Here is a 14,579-nt window from a genome sequence, read left to right as displayed (position 1 = left end):
CACTTAAAAAAGATATATGGTATTTTTATTATATAACTTTAGATGTTTATAATGCATAATTCTATAGTTTTTATGTGTGTGTGTGTGTGTGTGTGTATTGAAATTTCAGGACTTAAAACTGGGAGAACATCCATAAAAATAGTTTAACAGCTTACAATTATGTGGTATGCATGCTATAGTGACGAGTCACCGGTAGTGGGCGCACTAACGTCCTCTTTGACCAAGGAAGTACGTCACCTTTCTTTTCCGCCGCGGTTCCTGCGCCCGAAACACGAGTGTTCATCATTTCTCTCTTTACGGGTCGTCTAGTGAATATACTGGACCGAGTGGCAACACCTAGCTGATAAAAATGGTTAGTATGACACTTGGTGAAAGTTCGCTTTGGGTTTTATTTTGGCCAAAAATATTACTTGCTGTTTGCCGAGACGACTAGCTCTAGATTAGCTAGCATAGCCACCGTGGCTAGCGTTAGCGTTCAAATGGGCTAACGATAACGTAAATGTTAGCTGCAAGATGTATGAATGGAGGGTGATGATTCACCGGCCTCCAACAGCTGGTAGTAAGTAAACAGGTTGAGTTTTGGTAAAGATTGATCAACGTACTGAATTTCAACCGTGGCAGTTATAACTGTTATCTGCTGTTATCTGTCGATTGCCCAGATGCTGATGTACATTGTGCTCCACAGAAACCCATCCTACTCCAGGGCCATGAGAGGTCCATCACTCAAATCAAGTACAACAGAGAAGGAGATCTGCTCTTTTCTGTAGCGAAAGACACGGTCAGTATCTAGTAGTTAAAATACGCTCCGATTGCTGCTGATTTCCCATAATGCCACATATAAAATTATTTGGTGTCAACATTTTAGTTGTCTTTGTTGTCTGCCACAGGTAGCCAACGTGTGGTACTCAGTCAATGGCGAGAGGCTCGGCACTTACAATGGACACACGGGAGCTGTGTGGTGTGTTGACTGTGACTGTATCCTTTTTAAGAAAGTAAATTATTTATTGATTTACCTAAAGTAGATATAATAGATAATCTTGTATATCTGTGATGCAAAGTTTGTACCTGTACTAGCCGATGTGTCACACATGTTCGGGTCCTTAACGCACTTTTAGGGGACACGAAGCATGTCCTGACAGGATCAGCAGACAACAGCTGTCGACTGTGGGATTGTGAGACTGGTAGGTAAAAATGAACAAGAGTGAAGAGAGGAGAACGCGTGTGTTCCTTATCACAGACCGTTAAAGCTGAATCTCCTCTCCAGGTAAACAGCTGGCCCTGCTCAACACCAACTCTGCTGTCAGAACGTGTGGCTTCGACTTCAGCGGCAACATCATTATGTTCTCTACAGACAAGCAGATGGGTTATCAGTGCTACCTGAACTTCTTCGACCTGAGGGACAAACAGCAGATCAGTTCGTACCATTCATATATTTTCAGCCAGCATTTGTTTGTTACATATGCAACCACAGCTTTTGGTAGTTATACTGTCAGAGAATAATGTTAATGAGCAGTGGTGTAAATGAGGAAATGTCTCCCTCTGTCTCTGCAGGCGACAACCAGCCATACCTGTCAGTACCATGCAGTGACTCCAAGATTACCAGTGCGGTGTGGGGACCCCTGGGGGAGTTTGTCAATGCTGGTCACGAGAATGGAGAGATCAACCAGTTCAGTGCCAAGGTTGGAAGCGCTGTCTGTTGGAACATATGCAGCCCACTCTGGTCATGTACCACTGGCTAAAGGGTTAAAACTTAAGTAAACAACAAAACCATGTAATGAAAACTTGAAAGGAAAAAGCCTAATTAGTTTGCCAGAAAAAATTAAGTATGTACATTAACTAAGACTCCAGGCCAACATATCAACTAGTTAGAAGAGAACTATTTTGAGGTTTAGCTTCTTTCATGTCCTGATAACTGTGTTGTTTGTGGGCAGTCTGGAGAGATCCTGAAAAAAGCCAAGGAGCACACTAAGCAGATCAATGACATCCAGACGTCGCTGGATCTCACAATGTTCATTACTGCTTCAAAGGACAACACTGCTAAGGTAAAAGCTTCATGTACTCTCATAATGGCGCAGCTTGTGAAAATGACATCAGATTGCTGCTCTTGTTGAAAGTTGCACACAGCAAACAGGAGGGGAGATAGATTATTAGTTGTACTTGATGGTTGGATGGTAAAAAGGAAATGGTTGTAGACAAAATGTTGATTTCTTTTTTTTTTTTAAGTGTCACTGTCTTTGGCAATCTGACTTTCATCTTACCACTGATCTCTGACTTTACTGACGGTATTCTTGTTTTCTCTCAGCTGTTTGACTCCAGTTCTCTGGATCACATCAAGACTTTCAAAACAGAGAGACCTGTTAACTCTGCAGCCATCTCCCCCATCATGGATCATGTAAGTGAAGACTCTGATAGTGTGTTTGTTTTTTGTTTTTGTTTTTATCCCAAGTGCATTGCAATATGGTCTTTCCTTAATAAATTTTATCTCTTTGCTGTGTTTAAATGCTTCATGTGTGGTGTTTGTGATGCAGGTGGTGATGGGAGGTGGACAGGAAGCCATGGAGGTCACCACCACCTCTACTAGGATTGGCAAGTTTGAGGCCAGGTGAGGTGGATTAGAGGTCAAGAAAGGGAACGTCCCCACAGTTAAAGCTAACTCCATTTCCTGGGTTTTATTTCTATTGTTTGTCCACATTTACATAGACTTTCAAATCATCACAGATCATCTTTTATCCTTTTCCTCAGGTTCTTTCATGCTGCTTATGAAGAGGAGTTTGGCAGAGTCAAAGGTCACTTTGGTCCAATCAACTGCGTGGCATTCCACCCAGATGGCAAGAGGTAAAAGATGACCATAACACACAGCTCTAAAATGTACAGTAGTCTGTTTGGTTGTTGGTCTTCACACATGTATCCTACTGTGGTTATGATCTACAGTTACAGCAGTGGAGGAGAAGACGGATACGTAAGGATTCATTACTTTGACCCACAGTACTTTGACTTTGAGCTGGAGGCATAAAAGGTCCATCTCCCTGACCAGTCAAAAAGGAGGAGGATTGCCTAGAGTCACATTACTTCAAATAAAGGAAAAGCGATCAAAGAGCTGATCGTTGGTGACTGCATCTCAGTGACGGGAGCGTTTGTGTTTTCTTAAACAAATTTTTGTAACATGACTTGGAATCCATTGTGGAATCCAGTGTGATTGAGAAACATTGCACTCATAGTCAATTTTTGTACCCTGGATCTGCAGAGATACTATGACTGGACTTTAACGAACACTGACGTTTAATCAGTACAGTTTGCTTTATTGATGCATCTCCTATTGTAAGCTATTCCATCACAAATCACCATAAAATGACTTATTCAAGTGGTTCTTCATTTCTTAATTCACCAACTGATACTTAACCATAGGAACTTGTTCAGTCTCAGTCGGTGGTGGTATTCTATAAATTATTTTACTGTCCATCTCCATATACGTGAAATTATTTTATGCAATACAAACAAATTGTGACACTCTAGATTAACTTGAGAAAAAAGGGGATCAATTTTATTTTATAACAAAGTTATGATAATGCACATTTCACAAGGATATAACTCCAACCACATGTAGAGCGCTGTGTACCAGCTCACTCCACCTTTATGTATAATGGTACAAAATAGCTAAAACAAGGTATCAATCACTTCCCAAAAGAATTCTCTGAAGAGGTCTGCACCCATTCACACAGTAACATACAAACAATACAGGAAGCGAAGAGAAAAAACACTGACCAGATATTCATAGGAAGACGGACTGAAGGAACTGAATGTATTCATGATTTAAAATAACTTACTGAGTTGTCTGCAAATGGCGGTTGTCAGGGCAAAGGGAGGGTAATGTACATGTACATGCTAAAGGCAAGATCGTTCTAAACATGCACTCACCGATTAACACAGCAAGTCAAACGACTGTTTGCCAAATGCTGGTTATTCTAACAGTATCATAAATAGATGTTTAAAAACTAACAGAAAAGCCTTTATGCATGTGAACACTATGACTTAAATCTACATCTGCAAGTAATTTAGCGTGAGCCCCACAAACAAGTTTAAATGCCATGATAGGAACAGAAACACTCCAGGTAGTTATTTTCACACTGAAGCAGACCTGGTTCACACGACTGGAAAACATTTGTGGCGTTTGTTTTCTAATGTGATGAGTACCAGGTGGATGGGGTTCAAGCTTAGCACACACAACAGTGAGGGTGAAAATTCATGCTTTGTCAACTCTCTGACATACTCTGATGTGGCTGTGATTGGTGGTCAATGCCCACCCAACTGGTGCTCCACTAAGAAACAAAAACCAGAAAACAGTGGAAATCAGGTTTGCCAGTAAGAACACACAATAAAACAGGAATACAAAAAAGGTCCTATCACCGCAGTAGAAGAAGAAATCAGTGGGGCCTGAGGACTCCAGTACAACCCTTCATATGTCTGTGTGGGCAGGCTTCAAGTTGTCTTCACTTCTTCTTTTGGTCTGAAACACACATAGCTGACTTGTAACAAACTGGTAGTGGGCATCTATGATAAACACCATTTACCAAACAATCTATCTCCTGTACCACACCATACCCTGAGATAGGTCGTCATAGTAATGCAACATGCTTCATGGGTATCAGAAATAGGAACTGTTAGACTACTGTGAATACAACTCAGAGAAATGACCATACATCTTGGCCCTAAAATGATTAAACTACCAATAGTAGTAGTAGTAGTTAAAGATTCCTGAGTTACAGCTTCTCGTTAGCACGGGTACATTTTAAGCTTGAAATGACTTGACAGAAGTCAGTTTTCCATTGACTGGATTTTATTTAGTGTTGGCTGCTAATTACTAGAAAATTTAAAATGGCCAGAGGTCTTTGGATAAAAGTACACTCAAAAATCTGCTGAATGTAGCTCAGTTCTAGTTTCAGTCTACCTGGCTTTAAACTGGGACTCTGGTGGGTCTCATCTGGCTTTTACTTTCCTCAGTATTCAATGCAGTGGTGAAATCTTATAAACTTTTACCGTTAACACATTTCCACAAATTCAGGTTTGGAAAATGTTTCACTTAATCGCACCCCCGTTCAAAATTTATATGTCAAATTTTTTCCTCACCCTGATGTGTCCATTTTCTCTTCCTCCTTCTCTTCTTCTTTAACTTCTAGGAAGCAAACAAACAGGACAGATAAATACATTATTCTGGTCTCATCTATAAAAGCTAGCTTGTCTTGTGACTGGTCTCACCTTTCTTTTCCTCGCCTTCTTTTTCTTCCTCCTTCTTCACTCGTTTTGCCTTCTTGTGGTTGGCGGCGTTTCTGCGGCCTCCTCCCTGACCCTCTGCTTCATCCTCAGAGTCAGAAAACTCCTCCTCACAGGCTATCCTTTTGTCGTGGGCCCGGACTAAGACACACAAAAACAGACTTAGTCAATCACGTCCCTTTAAGAGCACACTACAACTTCACTACAGTGTACATCTTCCCATTCAGCATATGACTCTGTATTAAGACAACTTGAAGTCTTGACGTGTGTCTTACTAGAAACGCGTTTGTCGGGGTCCTCCTCATCCTCGTCGGCGCTGTCAGGGTGTGGTGCATCTTCAGGGATTGCCTGCATCTGGACTCCAGGGGCGTGAGGCAGCATGCGGAGGTTCTCAAACAGACGCTGCTTGATTTTCTCCAGGTACTCGTTGGTGTTCTGGTTGGTCATGTTGGACGGGCTGATGTGCAGCTTGAAGTCAGGGCCAAAGTACTCAAAGTAATCGTTGTAGGGCAGCTCGTTGGGAATAGAGCAGTCCAGAGCGACGGCTGTTTCATACGTCCAGCAACGGGCCACGTTACGAATGGTGTAGCCTCCTCCGCCAAGCATCAGCAGAGGAAGGTTGAAACTTTTGATGTACTCAACACATTTGGCGTGACCTAAAAGAAAAAACACAGAACTCACGGTAAACTCTCAGTATTACCAATACAATTACAGTCTCTGGAGTGTAATGTGGATTTCTACCTTTGATGGTGAGGTTAAAACAGCCCAGTCTGTCTCCAGAGAGAGAATCAGCCCCACACTGCAGCACGACAGCACTTGGCTGGTACATCTCCATAACTTTAGCCATGATCTAACACATACATGCACACACGTTAACAACCTCGCTCAAAGAGTCTAATTATATGGATTACATTATATTAAATAAAACAAAAAAACATAGTTACTGGTTTGAAGATGGCTTCATAGGATTCATCATCAATCCCGTCTCTAAGTGGGTAGTTGACTGCATAGTATTTACCCTTTCCAGCTCCGATGTCCTGTACACATTGGAGAAAATACTGGAATTACTGTCTATGTACATACAAGCCACAACAATTAGCTTACAAAAGTAAAATGACAACAAACCCTCAGGTCTCCAGTGCCAGGGAAATACTCCCCATACTTGTGGAAGGAGACAGTCATGACTCTGTCTGTGGTGTAAAAGGCCTCCTCCACCCCATCACCATGGTGGATGTCAATGTCAATGTACAACACCCTCTGGTGGTACCTAGGCAGAAAACAAAATTAAGGTAAGGACGTGTTAAGAGATAGGAAGTCCTACAACAAAAGGAGAGACTAAGTCCAAGATAAATATTGTGGTCATCTACAACCAATAAAAATCAAACCTGCCAAACTCAACTGTCTTAAAAGGACTATACTGACTTATCGGGACCAAGCGTAACAAGGAACTCATTGGAATCTTTAAAAAGACATTCAGAAACAAAGTAAACAAATGTACCACAAATGTAGATGCCTAATATCAAATTACTGGTGTTGTGACTGATGGTGTGCAGACATAAAGCTTTGCGACAGGTGAAGATGTTATCTATATAAACTAAAAATTCATTTAGGCATTCAGAAGAACAAAATAAAGTTCTCTAGAGATTCAGAATTGCTAAATGTAAAAATATAGCCGCAGTGAAGGTTGGCTTACTTAAGTAGCTCAAGAATGGCTAGGACAATGTCGTTGACGTAGCAGAAACCAGAGGCCTCAGATTTCTTGGCGTGGTGGAGACCACCTGCCCAGTTGATGGCAATATCTGTCTGCTGCTTGTTCAGCTTCACTGCTCCAGCTACAAAATGTGCAGAGTAAAACATACAGTGGTTATTGGTTTTAACATTTATACAGAAAATGCATGTTAGAATGATCTCCCGGCCCTGTGTGGGACAGGCGTGTACAGAGTCAGTCTTCCTGTGTGAAAACAGTACATCACAAAAATGATGGAAAGTGTGGTCAGAACATACCAACAGAACCGCCCGTTGATAGTTGACAAAACTCAAACAGACCATCAAACACTGGACAGTCCTCTCCAACATTGACTGTGGAACAAAGCACAGGACAGTTTTACCAGAACTGGACACAACAATAAGTTGGAGTAATGTGTTCTGCAAAACAAGTAAACACTCACATCTCTGCATCTGTTTGCTGTACTCAGACATGTTGTCTGGTCGGATGGACCTCAGAAACTTAATGTAGTCATCGCTGTGGTACTTGGTCATCTCTTCGCCACTGGCTTTGTGTGGTCTCTGGAATCAGACAGTTAATTATGAGCAAAGTGAGGGCTTCATCAGTAAACACTGATCAACAGCAAAATAACCGTTTATATGTTATGGTTGCAGTCCAGGATTATTAAGTCTCTACACATGTATTAAATGTATATTCTGTTATCCACTATTGGATTGATTTTTTAGTATCTCTGTTACTAACTTTTGCATGTTTTTTTCAGTTATCTTGAATAAATGCACAATATCCCGGCTTTTACTGAAAATCCTTTCCCAGTCCTAAGAAGATTGAAGTGACAGTAGCCTCACAACAAGGCACATACAACTTAATGTCACAGTAGAAATGTTGTTAGCAGGTTTCAGGACACATAATTATTTTCATGTTAGCAATTTTCACACCTTTTGTTTCTTTAGATTCTTTAGATGCCAAAAGTCACTGTATAGCTAATTATTTTTGATTTCAGTAAAAGGTAATTATAAGAATTCTATATGCATTAAAATATAATATATTAAGATAAGATGATCTAATTTAATCCCTGAAGGGAAATTCAGGTTGTCCTGTAGATAGAAAGCAGTTAAAGCATACTAGCACTGATCATATGAAGTAATGCTCATCATACAGCATCACCAAGATGAAGTTCATAGCACCAAATTGTCCAAAAAAAAATCTTTGAGTTCATCCCACAGCCCCAATTGTTGGTTACTTTTCTCAGTAAAGTGGCTACACCTTGAGTAGTTAAGCATATCAATTATATTCCCCTAGACTAATTTTCAAGGAACAGCAATAACGTGTATCATGTGTGCATCTATTTTTTTCAGGAATTTGTGTGCATTGACTCACATAGATCTCCATTTTCCGGTACAGTCCATAGTTGAGAAGGAGGTTGTGTGTCATGCGGATCCTGTGGGGTTTCATGGGATGGCCCTGGCCATAGTAGTAGTTCCCCACATCACCTTTGAGAGAAAGGACTGGGTGAGTTCACATTGTATGATTTGCCTTTAAACCTACTGCATCTCTTGTGGGAAATGAATTTGATGCCAGGCTCTACTCAAAAATGTGCCCAAGGAAAGTTGAATGAATGCATCAATCAGGATCAGCCTGTCCTCAGTTTGGCCTAGATCCACTTCGCCAAGCCGACTTTCCTGATATTTATATAATCATTAGCTGCACTGCTGCGGACTCAAATGAAACGACATCAAATTCTACACAAACAATGCAAAATACTAAACATGGTCAGTTGGATTTGTGTTAGCCAGCAGATATAGGAGTGTGTGAATAGACCTTTGAGTGTTGGTTTTGTTTTTAATTATTATTATTATTATTAATTTTTTTTACGTATTATTGTTTCCTAAATGTAATATCATTAGGATGTCCGAGAATAATCACATTGAATAACGTCACAAAGGCTTCCGCGACTAAATAGTCCAAATTCCAACTTAAAGACTTACACTTTTAATATTTTCATTAAAATTACTATGCATATTAGAAAATGCAATGCAGTTTAAGGACTATATACACTTAACTGCACCAAACAATTTCAACACATAAACTCGCAACCAGAGCATCGGTCCCCACTTCTCGGAAGTTGAAGGGAACATTGATGCGATTAGCGCCTGATAGCTAAATGGCACGTTTATGTTCCCAGAATGACAAAGTTACCTCACATACATAAATTATAATCCAATTAAATGTTTCAACATATTTAGGAAAATAGACTTTTTGATGTTTTACTTGAAATGAAATGAAATCCAGACGATATAATGCGTGCAGCCTCAGGCTAACAACTAGCTAAGCATACCATGTAGCTAAAACAAGCTAATCGAACGAGCTACCGTTAGCGTTAGCTCACTATACCGGCTAACTAGCTTGGTCGCTTAGCACACTTTTCAAAAAGAAATAAACGTAAAAATCTTTAAACATTTCTACGCATTGCAGGCCACTCCAATCATCAGCGCAAATAAGGTGTATAAGTTGAATCCTTACCGTCATAGTAATAGCAAACTTTTTTCTTTGTTCCTTGAGACAGCGCCATTTTACAGCAATTACCCCTTGAATCGTGCCCACCGGTTCCTCTCTTGCAGCAGGGAGCTCGCGTCGAGATCTCGTCATCCAATCACAGAGGGTCAACCCGCCCGGCTGGGAGGCGCCGGCTTTACAAACCGAGTACACCGGAGTCTGCAGCTACAACCAGACAGTGTCTAGACTGAAGCACACAGCACAAGTGTTGCAGTAAAGACTGGAAAACCTACACAATAGTATTCAGCTACTGATAATCAGTTAGCCAGTGATAGCCAGGAGGTTCATATCTGCAAAAATTCTTGGTCTTGCCTATCTCTATGGGAACAATTTTCTGTTTTCTTTGATTCTCGGTAACAGTGTCTCAGCTCAGGAACCTTCATTTCAGCACAAAAGCTTTTGATGGATTTTCTAACCGTTGATAATATTAGTGTTCTGTAGTCATAAGTAGTTATATCTATAAGTATCTCCACTGTTGCTTCTTCATGCAAATTCCTAGAACAGTGAATCCATACAGATCACATTCATCTAGTATTTAAAATGGTCAGACAAATCATTTTGTGCACACTGTATTTATGTACATTGGCCAATAACATAACACCAAAGACATGTACATGTAATTACTAACTTTAAACAAGTGAATGCAAAAACAATTCAGTGGTGCATTTAATTTATCCAAGTAAGGAATGTGATGAATTCCTAATCTTATAGGTTATACGGTATTTCATGGATAAAATAACTAAAACAGATGCACTATGGAAACATCCACTGAACAGCTTTCAGTGCGTGTGCGTGGCACAATCTATAAACATGATGTAAAGAATGTTTGAAATGTATTTTCTCTGGAAATAATGAGATAAGACTGCTTCTGCATATGCACAAAACAAGTTAGAAAAACAGGCAGCCGAAGATCAGCTGCGTGGTCTGCCCTGTAACGACCACCAGGTGACAGTGTAAGCTCATTGGTGTTTGAAACATCCAAATCTCTGCAGGGCCTGACACCACTGAATGAGAAATGCAGCACATCTGAAGTGATCACTCACAGACTCTCATGTATAGTATGCAGTGCAACCAAAGCAATGATATAGAGAGTAAACAACACTGGAAAGGTTAACTCCTTGTGAAGCGGCCATGATTAAAATAGAGTTTATTGTGTCTACTACTACATTACGGTGTAAGGATTTATGACAGACTTACACAGTTAAGGTCTAGTGTAATGATGTTGCCTGCAATCTAAAGATTTAATGCTGTTTAGGCTGTGTAGAGAATGAGCTTGATCAACTGGAAGCTCCAGCTTGGTTTGAATAATTCATCAATTTTTTGGAGGATGGGTCCAAATGTAGCTCAGATCCCGACTTCTCATATCACCATGTGAACTGGGTCAGGTCATCTAGTGCAGGACTGCTTCAATCAGTTGGCCACGTCCAGGAGGACGCTTGCCGTGGAATGGAGGTAAACCTGCACATGTGCAGGAGGAGGGAGGAGCCAGAGGCGAGGGTGCTGATCTCAGGGCCACAATACAGGGCCAAGGTTCAGTGGAGCCAACACTGTAGCGTTGGCGTGTTCAATTATTTCCAAGCCTACGACCTAAAAGCAGGTGGGTGTTTCATGTCAGATGTCATAAGGAGTGCCTTGTGTAATCATTAGACACCTATTCCCATATAAATTTACAGGACTGGGCTTCAGCTGGTGTTGCCAGGGTTGGACTTAGTTATTGTACTCAGCATGTAGTAGAATAAAAATTTATTGATGTCAAAGTCTGAGTTAGCCAGACTAGACATTGAAATATGCTTATAATGATTTGCAATAATAAATGTAGTGTAGTGTAATGATGTAAATAACCATAAAGACACATAAACAGGCAGGTAACCAACATTTATTTACCATTATCAACTTTACAATAAAACCAGTAACATCTGTCAACATTAGCAAAATAAAGAACAGAAATCAATCCAATGTATTTACAGAGACAAAGCAGATTCAGGCTCACACACGACAGATAAACAACTCTGCTTCATATCAAACCGCAACAGTGAACATAGCAAGCTTAAGTGTTCTTTTTTTTTTTCATAGTAAGGTAAAAATCAAAACTGTCTTTTTTATTCTTTAAACAAACAAGACATAGTTTCTCTGAATCTTTAAGATGGTTCTCTATAATACACCACAAAATACTTCAAATTTAGGTTAAAATATAGGAATGTAAAAAGTTGGCGAGTCTCTTAGTTTTCTGATTTCATTTTTTTTCTCTAACAGTCATTTCAAGTGGTGGTGGTGTCCTAGTATCTTATCTAGCTTCTTTTCCTTCGAGCAAAAGAGACATCTTCACGTGTAGATTTTCAGGGAAAAGATGCTTTTGCTCTTCTGTCCTTCACCGTCCATCCTCCATCCTTCTATATTTCACGGTGTCATGAGCTCACGTTCTAGCCGTTAAAATCCATTTTTCACTTAGCGACCAACCCACAGCCTAAAACTCAGTCAAGGTCCAGATGTCAAGCAGTAACCAGGGAAGTGATCTAGTGAATCTAGTCTGTCGTCTTGTTATCATGACGAAAAGTGGCACGTCAAAGGAGTCTCTCACATACATGTGTATATATTTACATATACATATATCCATATACATATGTATACATATACACATATATATAAATATATATATATATACTCTTAAATTTTCTCTCTCTCTCTCTCTTGAAAAACAGTTCAACTCCCAGTTCATTGCGAGCTAAAGGTACAATCACTCTTTCTTTTCAGAGGGAGCGGGGGTCGAGCTGCTCTCCTCTGTTGGTTTTGTGGCCTCAGGGGCTGGAGCAGCTGCCTCCTTGGCCTCCTCCTTGGGGGCCTCCTCTTTAGCTGGGGCCTCCTCAGCCTTTGGAGCCTCGGCCACAGCGGCAGCCTCCTCCTTCACCTCCTCCTTCTTCTCCTCTGCTGGAGCGGCAGCTCCGTTCTCAGCGGGCTTCTCCTCAGAGGGGGCGGCAGCAGCTGCCTCCTCTTTGACAGCCTCGCTCTTCTTGCTCTTCTTCAGATTTAGTTTGAAGTTGAAGGACTTCTTCAGGGAGAACTTCTTCTTCTTCTTCTTGGGGGTCTCCTTAGCTGCAGCTTCGCCTTCGGGTTTGGCTGCCTCTCCATCTGCAGCAGGCGCAGGCTCGATAGTATCGCCTCCCGCGCCAGCTTCAGGCTCCTTAGCTGCCTCAGCGGAGCCATTGGTGGCGGCAGCATCCCCATCAGGCTTGGTAGAGACATCACCATTGGTTTTCACGTGTCCATTCTCCTGGAAAAAATTAAAGATGTCACAAGATAAATTATGTGTCTCTAATTGCCTAACCAATTGACAAAAAAGGGAAAATCATGTTAATATAAAGAACTGCATATGCACATGCGTAAAGGAGCAGTTTCTGATGAGGATTTGTCATTTGGCTACAGAGGGTCGTCGTGCTCATCAATTAACCACCGTGTCGCCTGGCTGAGAGGCGACGCCTTGCAGTACACTAATCAGACCATAGGCGGCGGTAGCTGCGCACAGACCGCCCGAGGTACCAGACAGACATCGACTCAACAAAGACAAGACTGGAGCTCACGGATTAAAGGATGAAAACACTTCAACTGATGCTATTTCTCCCACAATAATAACAATAATAATAAAAACAACAACACTAATGTAAAAATATCTTAATTGATATAATTTATTCTAAAAGCAGGCAAGGTCAGAAGTGCGGTTGTAATTTACATTGATAATTACCCAATTATGGTCTGATGTGTCGCATTAATGACTAAACATGAGTCACCTCCCTCCAAATATTACAAACCGTCTCAATATCCGAATTTGTGAAACTCCAGACGACGTGTTTTAAAAAGGGAGGAGTAGTAGTCTGCCTACGTGCGCTCCAGCTGCCCCCCTCCCCCTTTTAGAGCTGGCACTATCAAACACGTTGTGCGGATTTTGGATTATGGACCTCAGTCACAAATAAACACATCCTCACTTTACGTTCAGACATAGAAATAGCGTATAACGGCAACAGGCGAGCTTTTTTAATTTAACTTGTTGGAGCTCTGTGACCAGCCCATCAGAGCGAGACAGCGATGCTGAAAGCCCCACCTGACTTACCCAAAATGTCCTCACATTCAAGTTTAATCAATTCAGCGTCGACTGAATTTGTCGGAACCGCTATTTTCGTGCGACAAATTCAACTTTTATCATTTTTAAACTCGTCTCCCACGTCGAAAAAAAAAGAGAGTAACAGAGAGCTAGTTGAGTTGTATTACCTGTCCGTTGGTTTTGACAGCTGCAGCATCAGCGGCGGCAGCGTTTGCCTCCGCGGCCACCTCTCCCTTGGATGCCTGGGATCCCATTGTCTTCGGTGAGTGTTGTGTGTCTTCTAAACCAAATTAAAAAGAAAAACTAAAAAAGAGTGGTTCTGAGTTAATCCAACCCCAGGTCGAGTTACGTATCCAGCGGTGAAACGATGAAAAGTGTAGGTTTTTCTTCACACAGTAGATAGGTTCCCCTCGGCTGCTCCTGTACAGAGACTTGTCACCCCGGCAGAGAGAGACCCTCTAAACTCAACACTGGTTGAACGCAACGCTTCAACATACAGCAGGTTCGAGGCGCCGCCCATGGGCGGTACCCCAATCTGTCTGCGCCAATCAACGGCCAGTCTACTCCGCCCTGGCCAATCAAGTCCGACAGCCTAATTGTATCCGCCCCTACAGAAGACCCCCAGCAAGGAAATCAACTGAGTTCAGCGTCTTATAGTAAAAACAGCACGGAATCGATAAAAATGTTATGATAAATCTAATATCCTTTCATCAGAGTGTCTGTTTCTTTATGTAGCTGTTCATTTGCTGCTATAAATATACTATGTGAGTTTACAGGTAAAGATAGTTTGTGGAATGTCTATCAAACTTTTGGTGTCTTGCAAGTTATAGGCCACTTATTAAAGCATTGCATGTGTGCCACTTTTTTCTTTTCTTATTTTGCTTAAGAATTACTAGCTCATTAACCTATCATAAAAAATGCCGCAGGTCTATTTTCTGT

General features: G+C 41.2%; 3 protein-coding genes across 3 annotated transcripts; 1 reads left to right on the top strand and 2 right to left on the bottom strand.

Moving 5' to 3' along the window:
• Positions 1-220: 220 nt before the first annotated feature.
• Positions 221-3,361, top strand: eif3i (eukaryotic translation initiation factor 3, subunit I). Its single transcript, XM_026348398.1, has 11 exons — positions 221-352; positions 686-778; positions 888-975; positions 1,116-1,181; positions 1,265-1,414; positions 1,552-1,679; positions 1,932-2,042; positions 2,303-2,392; positions 2,529-2,602; positions 2,743-2,835; positions 2,932-3,361. Exons 1-11 carry the CDS (start codon positions 350-352, stop codon positions 3,011-3,013), a joined length of 978 nt encoding a protein of 325 aa, XP_026204183.1. The 5' UTR covers positions 221-349; the 3' UTR covers positions 3,014-3,361.
• A 153-nt stretch (positions 3,362-3,514) lies between these two features.
• Positions 3,515-9,669, bottom strand: hdac1 (histone deacetylase 1). The gene is made up of 12 exons (XM_026348397.1): positions 9,515-9,669; positions 8,372-8,484; positions 7,437-7,554; positions 7,273-7,347; positions 6,962-7,100; positions 6,394-6,535; positions 6,213-6,305; positions 6,010-6,118; positions 5,544-5,924; positions 5,254-5,409; positions 5,125-5,170; positions 3,515-4,504 (listed from the first exon to the last, which is right to left on the bottom strand). Exons 1-12 carry the CDS (start codon positions 9,561-9,563, stop codon positions 4,477-4,479), a joined length of 1,449 nt encoding a protein of 482 aa, XP_026204182.1. The 5' UTR covers positions 9,564-9,669; the 3' UTR covers positions 3,515-4,476.
• Positions 9,670-11,407: 1,738 nt separating this feature from the next.
• Positions 11,408-14,092, bottom strand: marcksl1b (MARCKS-like 1b). The gene is made up of 2 exons (XM_026346792.1): positions 13,808-14,092; positions 11,408-12,815 (listed from the first exon to the last, which is right to left on the bottom strand). The coding sequence occupies exons 1-2, from the start codon at positions 13,892-13,894 to the stop codon at positions 12,282-12,284; spliced, it is 621 nt and encodes a 206-aa protein (XP_026202577.1). The 5' UTR covers positions 13,895-14,092; the 3' UTR covers positions 11,408-12,281.
• Positions 14,093-14,579: the final 487 nt, after the last annotated feature.

The sequence above is a fragment of the Anabas testudineus genome, chromosome 11, assembly GCF_900324465.2.
Source record: "Anabas testudineus chromosome 11, fAnaTes1.2, whole genome shotgun sequence".
In the NCBI taxonomy this organism is placed as follows: Eukaryota; Metazoa; Chordata; class Actinopteri; order Anabantiformes; family Anabantidae; genus Anabas; species Anabas testudineus.
Note: the sequence above shows the minus strand (reverse complement) of the source record. Positions and strands in the feature narration are given on the sequence as shown.